The sequence below is a fragment of the Carassius carassius genome, chromosome 19, assembly GCF_963082965.1.
Source record: "Carassius carassius chromosome 19, fCarCar2.1, whole genome shotgun sequence".
Taxonomy (NCBI): Eukaryota; Metazoa; Chordata; class Actinopteri; order Cypriniformes; family Cyprinidae; genus Carassius; species Carassius carassius.
The window spans coordinates 12,774,123-12,785,788 of NC_081773.1; the positions used below are offsets into that span (position 1 = coordinate 12,774,123).

The following is an 11,666-nucleotide window of genomic DNA, read 5'->3' on the forward strand; positions in this document are numbered from 1 at the left end:
ATACACAAAACATGGATGGGCGAGTAACTCTGTAAACCCTCCCAGTGCAGACTCTCTTTATGTTCCTACTGTCTTGATTTTCTATGACTGATAGTAGGGGGTTCAGCGAATATTTTGAAAAAGCCTTTAAAAAAGGCTCCTTCTAAGATCTTACATCCTGCTGTTTTTAAATCTTCACTGCTTTGGTGCCTAAACACTGTTAAGACAAAGTTTGGACTTCATTGCCAGAGCGCAGTTGAAAGGACAGTGACGCCACAGGTCTGAAAGATAACGGAAATATTTTTGGTGAAGCTCTTAAAGCTGTTCATATGTGTCTGCTGCTATCTAGTGTCCATATTGGGAATATACTTTTTTTTCTCTCTCTCTTTTATGAAGACGCTAGTAAAAGCATTGACCACCCCTTCAGGCACGTTTGAGGTTGACCTGAAGCCTCATTAGAGGCTGTTTGTTGCTGTGTGCTGATTGGCTGTTCAGTCTCCTGCTCTGAACTGTTTACAGTTGAGCAAACGGAGGTGATGTCAGTCTCACCTCCCCCAGTCAACAGAAAAAATACAGACACACACTGCACACTTCCCTTTAAAAGTGTCAAAAGCTATGTTATAAAAGACAACCCCGGATACTAAGAACGACATTCTGTAAAGAATGATTCGTACAGTTATAACGGTTTTATTTAGAAAATGACAACAGAAGAATGATCATATCAAAAAGGCATATGCAGACATATTTCATTTCTGTCACTGACATACTGTAAACCAACCCCCGTAAAAAAATATAATAAAAAAACATATAACATGCAAACTGCAGAAATTTCAGCCTTAAAAATAAGCGTTGTAAAAATTCATTGCTAAAAATAAAATTCTGTAAGATTGTTTATATTAAACATTTAGTACAGCTTTGGCATCCCTCGAAGCTGCTTTTCTCCTCTGCAAATCCCGTTCCTCTTTCTCCAGGTCTGGAAACACAAATGAACAAAGTCAATCTCATGAAACACTGCCATTTAATTCCCCATAACAATTTTACTTTCCAATATGTGATTCATTACCAGGCACCAAGAAATGCACATATTTATATACCGGTACTTCTCATTTGAATGGATACATTCAAAACTTACTGTTAAAAGGTTGAAATAACATAACGCTTTAGATTTAGGTGGTTACAATTAAATACTGCACCTTGTTCCAGCTGAGTAATGATGCAAGGCAGCTGTCCAGATGCCTCCAATACTTTGAGAGCAACATCATATTCTGTGAAATATTTCATAGCCGTTCAGTTGTATAAACATCATACATATAAAGAACATACAGGGATATTTCAGGTTCAATACGAGTTAAGCTCAGCTGATAGTGTTTGTGAAAATATAACAGTATAATGACTATAGATCAGTGATCAACACGTACACACAAAAAAATAACCTGTTCCTTTCTTTTACTTTAAAGGCAAATATCACTGTTTAAGTGAAAAACAGTATTTTAAAGTTTGTGGATTGGCCTCTGTCATTTCCATCTTAAGTTACTTGTTTTTTTAAAGAAGGGACAAGTCCAAATTATTGTTTTTGATTGCAAGATTATGCCCAAATGCTCTTGACTGAGCTTAAAGGTTGAGATGTTGAACTTGCTGAAGTTTCTAACCTCCAGTTTCTGCCACTTTACTGTTAAGTCGCAGATAAAATAAGTTCAGTCATTACAACTCTCTGAGAGCTTAGCATGGTAATGTACATGACTATGTATTTGCTACATCTAATACATCCACAAACATAGCAGATCAATACAGGTGGAGCTGGGGAAGGTGTCTCACGTAGCCAGACCTTCAGACTGACGGAATCCAAGGCAGCTTTCATTGGCCAAGGCCTGGCCATGAGGCCGTTTGACCGACATGTCAAGCAACCAATCACAGTTCGTTTTGTTCAGCATCACGTTTCGGGGTGTGGAAATGTTGCCACAATAACAGACTGGCATGTTAATCTCGGACGTATTTTAAAGATTCTATACCAAAAACGTAAATTTTTTTACATACTTCTAAAAGTCCAGCATTTAGTTGATCCTGATAAGCGCTTGTCATCACAGTTGTAAACACGACGGCTTTTCTTCTTTCGTGAGGGGGTTTGGCACCACAGCATCTTTGTTTCCAGGTGGAACGTTAAAGAATGCGACACACACGTCTCCCAGAAATCCGGTACAATTCAACAAATCAAATGATGACTTCGAAAATCCTTGAGTGTTCTCACTTTTGTTTGCCATATGCATCAGACGTTCAGCCAAAGGTCCATGGTCGTGACAGATGAGGCTGAGACTTGGAAAGGTGGAGGGTCTCTGAAATACACTGCAACTGCTACAGCAAACTCTAGCAAAGTATTTAAATGTTGAGCACTGAGCTCATTGGCTCCTGATGAAAAAAAGGACCAATCAGCTGCACCATGTCATAATGATGTCATTGTGTCAGATTGAGTTAGACCTATCAGACTGCGCCATCAAGAGTTTCATGACAGAACGTTGGATTTATCATAAGGATATGAATAATCGTAAGGGTTTGAGGTTGTTTGAAAACATGCCTTATTTTTATGTGACACTAGTAGCGCAGAAGCCACTTCGCCTTTAACTTGTATTGAACCCAGAATATTTCAAAAAACTGGTCTGAATCAAGGCTGTTCTCACCTTTGTGGCTGGCTTTCTGTGACTGCACTTTTTCTTCTAGGCTGCTGAGCTGAGACACAAGCTCTGAGAAGATTTCTTTAGTCCACCTGGCCTCATTACATCTGGTCCAAAATATGGTGGCACTAGACTCAGAGTTCACCCTGGAACCCACATCAGAAGCATCTGCTGCAGCGAGACGACTTGGTGATGGAGAAACCCCTGTCGGAGGGACTGCTGGAGCATCTACAGTGGGCCTCGAATGCTGAGGTGAGCCGGGCTGACCTGAGGGATCACAGGGGAAATAATCCAGGGTAGGCATAGAGTAAATGGTAGCTAGTGGCACAGGGTCAGTGGTTGGAGCTCTGGGCGGTGGAGAAGTTCTGTTTGTGGATGGTGTTTCAGTGACAGACCCAGGTGAGGTAGACACAGCCGCTGGGGCTGCGCCAGCAGGTGAAGAAGATTCTAGACTGTGCTCTGAAACAGAGAGATAACGTTTAAAAAATAAAAATAAACAGGTTTACGCCTCGTTGAAATGACAGTAGCAGGACAATCGAGAGATCAACACACCTGATTCTTCAAAGGGTCCAGAGTCCAAAATAACGCTACAGGGAACAGTGATATGGTATGTTTTTGATGGTAACAAACTCTGAGACTCTTCCTGAGACACAGTGAGAGTGTAACAATGTAAGCAAGTACACTGCTAGCTGCAGGCAAGTTAAAAGAACGACTGAGTAGTGGTGCACACATTATGGTGCAAGATATTTGAAAACACTTTTGGTGTAAATTATGACCAAGAGGCCTGGTTAATTTGTTCCTCGGCATTTCATGTTGCTGGCTTTGTCACAGTTTCTGGCTATGGAAAAGTTTTCCAAAAAGATATGGGGGTTTTGTTTCATTTATAGATCATCCCCAAGCCTTGGATCTTTCATGCCATGTATCAGATTGATATGTGACCATGGACCACAAATCTAAATAAATAAGCTTTCCATTGATGTGTGGTTTATTAGGATCAGACAATATTTGGCCAAGATACAAATATTTGAAAATCTGGAATCTGAGGGTGCAAAAAAATCGAAATACTGAGAAAATCACCTTTGAAGCTGTCCAAATGAAGTTCTCAGCACTGGACCTTGTGTTTTTGTTGTGGTTTTTGACGTGAAAATATCAGTAAATAGATCTGCTTGTTTACAGAGTAACATGAGTGTGATGTGTTGTGTACAGAGACTCACTGAATCAATGTCGGTGTCATCGTCAGCTTCTGAAAATAATGAGATTAGTTCTTTACAGTAAGGAATGATAAATTATACTTCTCGTTTATTTTTTTTGTTCGTTTTTTTTGTTTTAGAAATACAAACACATGTGTACCTGTGGTTGTTGGATTGAGTTTTTCACACAGCCTGCAGACAAAGGAAAACACTCAGGGAAGTTTCTTTACATAACTTAACGACTAAGTTTATGCAAAAATACCATGGTACATTATGATATTTTTGTATTTGTATTGCTTTCAAAATGGTTCTAAATCCTAAACATACCTTGTTTTTTTAGGCACAGGAGTGGACTGCTGTTAAAAGTGAACAGAGAATCACTTCATTGGTACAATTTTATTACCAAAAGTTTTTAAGATTCATTTAAAATCTTAAATCGTTAATTCACCCAAAAATGCATATTTTTTGCATTCTCTCACACTCATGTCTTTCTAAACATGTACAACTGATTTTCTTCAGTGGAACTAAATGAAACAATTTAAAAAAAAAATGTCTTTGATATTTTGTCTATATTAAAAGTCAATGGGGTCAAGTCTTGCTTTGAAAGAGTGGAACAACATGAGGGTTGAGTACATAATGACACAATTTTCATTTTTGGGTGAACTGTCTCTTCTAATTTGGACCGAGCAGTTTCAGTGAAGTTTAATATGACACACTGGGACATATGGACACATATCAAACAGTCCAGTTTTATGATAAGAGACTCACCTTGGGCTGTTTTTGAAGCATAGAGTTCTCCGGATCTGACAGCCCTGGAGCTGCTGCACGGTCAGAGCTGACTGGGCTCTCATCATCTAAAACAAAGAGACACAAATTACTTGAACTGTTTTGATTTTAATGACTTTTTATGCAGACCAAGAGATATCAAAAATACCTGAGTCTACATTGTGTTTATTTTTTCCCCTTCTGGGCGTTCCCACTTTTAGCAATCTAGAAAAAATTTAATAGAATAAACACAGATTCATTACAATAACACTGTGATTACTAAAAATACAATATTCCATAATTAAGTTTTCTACAGACTACTCACCCAGATGTACTTGCTCTGTACATATATGGAAAACCTTTACTCTATTAAATAAGATAAAAAAGACAAAATTACAATAAGCAGTACTATTTTTCAAGTAGGTTTGTCTAATTGTCTTCTAAACAAATTCTGACAAGATCATATCTGTTTGTTGATAAAGTAAAATTTGTTTCTTAGCATAATAAAAGTAAAATGACCATCTTACTGTGTAATTTTGTAACCACTCATCTCTGAGATAAGGTCCAATAAATTACATATCCATTTGTATTTTGTTTTTAATTGTTACATTAGCTATTAAAAGGTTAAACCAAGTTAACATTTGTTATGAAGTGTTATTTAGTGATAATAGTACAGAGCAATTTTAGTCTTTTTTAATCTATATGATGACTGTACTGAGGAAAACATTAAGTGCCTTTATGTAGAGGACATCTGAAGTGTGTGTGTGTGTGTGTGTGTGTGTGTGTTCTGACCCTGCCATGCAATTTTACTGAATTGTCTGCTGATCCACAAGCCTTCTGAGCAGACCTTAAGTTTAATGAACCTAAACCAACACAAATGCATTTCTATTAGAAACCCCTCTGTACAGATGGACTCAGTAGGCTTTTAGTATCATCAAATTAGCTTTTGAAAATCATGTGACTGTTTCTTTACAGTAAGAAATTAAAAATGCTATACTTTCATATACTGTGTTTATTTGTACCTGTGGTTGATGGACTGGGCTTTGCACAGGGCCTGTAAATAGACAGAGAAACTTGTTTAAGGAACTTGGACAAGAATTTTTGTCAGTACAAAGGATGAGAACAGTCTTTATCACATCTCATCCTAGAGCATGTTTGAGGCTTGATGCTTTCAGTGGATTAATCAAGTTCAGCATACCTTTTGCTTTCAGGATCAGGAGTTGACGGCTATTGAAATAAAAAAGAGAAAAATCACAACAATATACCACGTCTTTGCTAAAAGTCCTGAATTTGCTGTTTGAATTGAATGTTTACAAGATGATTTGTAATTGGGGACATTCACATGATGCATCAAGACAGATGTCTATTATATCATGAAAACTCACATTGTTCTGATCTGGAGCTGTTAAGTCCTCTATATCTGACTGTACTGGGGCATACATAGATTCATCCTCATCATCTATAATAAAATTATAATAGTTCAGTGTTATGAACGTTTTACATTTACATTACAATATCTGTCATCAACATGCCAAAAACAAGCTATTATTCTCATGTTGACAAATAAACACACAGATCTTTGAATAAATAAACACTCTACTTTTTGTTACTGAACTGGGTTATTGCGTATTACTGTAGTACTGTCTAATTTAAAGCTATTAGAAACTGTTTAAACAATTACCAGAATCTAACAAAATTATAGTCTTCTTCTTTTTGGAGGAACTCACTGACGACCTAAAAAAGTGCAAACACAAGATCATCTGAATTAATCACACTGTAATTAATAATGTGACACCTTTCTGAGATTAATCCGGCTGTGATGAGGATGCACACACACTGCACACTTACACTGTAGATGAATCAGAATCTCTCTATTAATAAATGAAGAAAAAGGAAAGACAGGAAATTACATCCAAAATATCACATCGTAATCTTTATTTCAGAATTTTGCATTTTGTTTTGCATTGTTTTAAGATGAACATAATGTGATTAGGTAAAAGCTGTAACTGTGTGTGTGTGTGTGTGTGTGTGCTGACCCTGCCAGGCCTTTTCATGTTAGGCCTTCGACCATCTGGCGAACCTTGTAGACAAAAACACCAACTCAGAGAATTTGACAATAATTCTCACACTGACATCTTTTACATTTTCACATAAGTTGCTTACAAATTTACATCACTAAAAACAAATACAATTATCAGTTTATGAATTTAAAATTGAAACACTTACTTTTCTTTTTGGATTCTGAATCATGTAATTCACAGAACAGTCTAAAATGAAACATTAATTAGTTAAATTTTACTACATCTAAAACAAATTGATAAAAAATGATTTCATCTTACATAAAAAGTTCTTCATTGATTGTGGCACGATCCTCTATGGCGCAGGGAAAATGGTATGAGCGCTTACAACGTTTGACATCACATCCCGCTGTAGCACCGTTTTTTTTACAGTAGTGGCAAATCTAAAAATAAACACACAGCAGTTATGCATTCACAGAGAAACAACACTAGAATATGATGACCGTTTGGTCACAGTTTACATTTAATATACAGAAATATTAATGTTAAAGTATAATGTTTGTACTATGCTGAACAATACAAATTACCATTGCAATCAAAATAATTCAACCCTGGAGACTGTAATAATTTAAAAAAGTGATAATGTCAATATATAATGCTTTTGTAGTATAGCTGTCATAATTATTCAAACCCTATGTAACAGTGTTGTTTTTATCTCATATTTGTATGGTATGGTACAAAATTGTTAAAACACAATTAAGTTTTGCAAACTTTATAACGAACTGAATTAGCATACATAAATACAAATACATAAATTTAGTCCATGCATGTGTTAAAGTTGATTAGCAAAGATGGCCAAGTCAATAGAGCTCTCACAAAAGCTACAGAGAAGAAATTATTCTATTTCACTGGAAAGTCTATGGCTACAAGAAGATAACAACAAAAACAAAAACTACAGACAGCTTTTTCATAAGTTTAAAATGCGTAGTTCCAGAAGACCTCTGAAGATGTTGTAGAAAAAGCACAATATAATCAAGGGGAATAAAAGATTTGATTAGAGCATGTCCTTCATGTTGAGACATCTTGCCAAATGCCACTCTTGAGAAAGAAGAACTTAAAAGGCCCACTTGAATAGGATTCATTTGGATAGACCTGTGGACTTCTGGAAGAATGTCTGCTTTGCTATTGCAAGAAGTGCTAACACTGACTGTATGAAGGACGTCACATATTATTTGAAGTACTTGGCCAAGACTGTGATGAGACTGATGTTTGATGATCAATGCACTTGTGCAGGACAATCATCCCAAATTAAACATCCAAATCTGCTTATAGCTTAGTTCAGGGATCGGTCCTAGAATGTTCGAGTGGACTGTTCAGTCTTCAGATTTAAATCTTATTGAACATAAATGGTGTAATTTGACAAAAGCAGTGGCAGTATAAAAACCAAAGATCATTAGTGATCTGGAAGCTTTTCAAGCTAAGAATGGGTTGGTTTCATATAGTTTTGTTCTTGGCAGCAAAATGCCTTGTAGGGGTTGAATAATTTTGATTGCAACTTTACATATATTGTACAGAATTTAGAATACAGTTAGGAACATGCCAAATAAAATACTCCTAATACATTTATATTTTACACTTAAGCTGCAGTTTGTAAATATCTATTGTATGGGATGTGAATCAGCACTGGTTTCATGATTCGATTCAGTATAACGATAGATAATGATGCATCACGATTATATCAAATTTATTTTGCGCATTTTTATTAAATTATAAACAGTTTTTTTTAACAATGATTACAAATTAATAATGAATCAAAACAGCGGTTAAGAATTTAACCAAGTAAATATAGCTTCGGAATAAATAAATAAATAAAGTAAAAGCCTAAGTGTGGAAAAAGACAATTGCAAGTGATAAACAAAAATTACTTTCAGTATCTGAGATTTTTAACAGTATCCGAAAGTTGACAGACAATCATAGTTTTTTTTTCCTCAGCATTGTTGCCGTTTGATTATCATGAGTTCATAGACAGTGGCAGCTTTAATAGCCTGGATGCACACTAATCTACAGATCTATTTCGACATATCAGATGTTTGTCCTGTGCTGAAAACATAACTGACAAATTACACATCAATTTGGTATCATAAAAGCACTCGGAGCTGCAAGTGCATTTAACCACAACCGCGAGCTTCAGGACAAACACAAAGCGCACGCGAAAGTCTGTCATCACGTGAGTTTCGTGCATGTAATATGCCTACGTACTGCATTCCAAACTGCATAAATGAAAGCACAATTAAAGTAAAAGACTGAAATAACGGCGGATGGAAGCACTTTCAAGCAATGCGCACGTCTCACGCATATCCTGTGCAAGCCTGCAGCGACTGTTTCTAGACCACACAACTGCCATACACGTGGAAAGCCAAGCTCACAATCGATTCTGAGCATGTTCTTTTGCCCCCACTATAAGGTCTTTTCTTTTTAGCATGCCCTGTTATTCCAATAGCAGCCATCTAACAAAGGCAGAACAGAGACCATCGGGTGTCCAGGGTTTTATTTTCTTTAAAAAAAAATCTTTTTTTTGTGACCTTACTCAATAGGCTACATATTTAAACATGCAACTTAAAGATGGACACATCGAATTACTGACTCCCCAGAAAATGTTTCTTAAGGGCCTTTAACCAACAGATGTTTTTTTTTTCTTTTTTTAAATGTGCCCAGATCTCAGATATAAAAATACTGGGTGCAATTTTAACACCCCTACTATTGTAGTTTATTATTACAGTATTGTGTATGGCCACTGTGTTATGTATTTCGCAATATATTTTGAGAAAAATACTAATCAGTTAAAATGAATTATAACGTTTTGGAGGCATTTAACGTGTGTTTGTGCATATGCTTTTGCAGTGATATTTACTAGTCTTTTTCCTCTCCTCAGCTCTTTCTTTACATCTTCTACATCAAATCCAAACAGGTCGTCATAGGTGGGTGAGTTCTTGCAGTAGAGCGCTGGTGCATACAACTGAGGACACAATCAAATAAGATAAGCATTAAAAGTTATATATAGAAATTCTTAATTGACTTGCCTAGATTAAGGGAAAACATTAACCTAACCCAAACAAAACTGAGTGACAGCGAACAGAACTAACAACTAACTTACAGTACATTTTTGTAACGGATGCAATATGAAAACTTACCAAACAGTTTTGATGTGCGGAGATGTCGCCTTTAGAGGACAGGGTCCCTGTGGTTTTATTTTCGTCTGATTGATCGCAAAGTACACAAATAATTTTATTCTGAGATTGAAACTGTTCCGATCCCATGTTGAGCTCTGCTTGGTGACATTCAACGACTATTCAAGCTTTCATTGCAATGTTTCTTTAAGTTTCGTTTTCCTGTCATTGCGTAGAAGGCGGGTCTTTTTGATCTTTGTCATCTTACATATAGGTAAAAACAATCTTGTTGACTTCTCGAGCTCCAGACAGTAAATTCGATTATCTCGGGCAGTGCATTAAATCAAACAGATCTTCAAACTCAACCAAACATCAAACTAAATCAATTTATATAAAAGACTAAGCTTTTTTATTTTCATTTCCTGTAATCACAAACGACTGTGATTGGCCCATCATGACCGGTTTTGAGAAAAGTAACAGGTACCACGAAAAATTTATTTATTATTCTGACTAATCGTAATTCAATCGCAACGTTTAAAACATTACAAGAGACAGAGCGAATATACACCACGCCCACACCCGGGGGGAAAACCATAGAAAGGCTAGATGGCTCAAGGCGGAGTCAGCTGTGTCGTCACTTGGCGGCCATCTTAGGTCAGGAGACTGCGCTGCTGCTCCCTGCTGCTGTGGACGGAAGGTGAGTGACATACGCCAACTAAAATGCTCGTAACTTGCTGAATTCTTGACGGATTTACAAACGGTTTGGTTTATTACAAACCTTATTAACGTGGCTATGATTTGTGCTGATGCCGATGTTTAAATTGTAGCTTCACGTTTTGAGAAACGCTTAACATTGCAGCGTAGCTGTGTGTTTCATGGCTGCCCTCTACTCTAAAGTTTTTTTTTTTTTATTAAACTTTAGCACAAACAAACAAGGTACATTACAATTCACTGAATACAACAGCAATTATTTCACCTTAGGTTGAGCATCTTGCCAGAACTAAAAAAGAAAAGAAAGAGAGAGAAAAAAAACTTACTCTAAAGTGATAGCACACAGGGGCGGACTGGCCATCTGGAGCACCGGGACTTTTCCCGGTGGGCCGCTGGCCAATGTGGGCCGGCCCATCCGGTACACACATTTTTTTTTTTTTTTTTTGATGGAAATCATAATATTACATCTCTTTTATACGCAAATGGATGAGTGAGACGATCGCGCGGGTGCGTTTTGTTTTGTGTGCATGTGAGTGTTTTGTCCTCCCTCCCTGTTTGGTCTACTCCATTGCGTATCTTGAAACACGCCCCCTTTCACGTCGTCTAATTTACAGAGAGAGAGAGAGAGATTTATTCGGTACAGCGAATTTCTCTGATAAGATAAGACAATAACAAATAATTGTCTATGGATGAAAGGGGGAAGAAAAGAAAAGGTGGAGCTGAAAAGTTATGCGTAAAAAAAAAAGAGAGCATTAGAGCGGAATCGGTGCGAAGGGAAGTTGCAGTTCAGCAGCAGGCTCTGACGGCTCAAGTTTTATAACCGAGGCCAATGATAGCGAGGCTGGACCCAGCACCAAGTTCATTGATGATGAACCAGCGCCTGTAGATGATGAACAAGAACTACTCTCCCCCTCCCTACCTGTACCTGAGCCTAGTAGTGAAGATGGCAATCAAACTGAACCGGTAAGCTGAAATTAAATCAATAGCATTATTTAGCTCACACTAGTTACTTATTTTAACAATGATGGTATGGTAATATTAATTCCAAACACTGCTGAGTGCTGAGAAATTAGTTCTTACCTCAACCATTCGTATAAAATTTAAATAATAAACCCTATTAAATTATATTATTTTCTTCCAAAAACTAGTTCCTTGTTTTATGTTTATGTT

The 11,666-nt window shown here is 36.8% G+C and overlaps 1 protein-coding gene across 1 annotated transcript; it reads right to left on the reverse strand.

Annotated features, from left to right (window-relative positions):
* Nucleotides 1-627: 627 nt before the first annotated feature.
* Nucleotides 628-9,968, reverse strand: phf11 (PHD finger protein 11; the record flags this gene model as incomplete). Its single annotated transcript, XM_059500787.1, has 21 exons — nt 628-952; nt 1,173-1,244; nt 2,652-3,104; nt 3,198-3,288; nt 3,860-3,888; nt 3,996-4,027; nt 4,163-4,191; nt 4,604-4,689; nt 4,770-4,825; nt 4,926-4,966; nt 5,393-5,463; nt 5,623-5,654; nt 5,799-5,827; nt 5,986-6,059; nt 6,282-6,334; nt 6,449-6,471; nt 6,637-6,680; nt 6,827-6,867; nt 6,940-7,061; nt 9,530-9,634; nt 9,810-9,968. Coding segments are annotated over 21 exons (1,719 nt in total), but the record flags the coding sequence as incomplete, so codon positions are not given.
* Nucleotides 9,969-11,666: the final 1,698 nt, after the last annotated feature.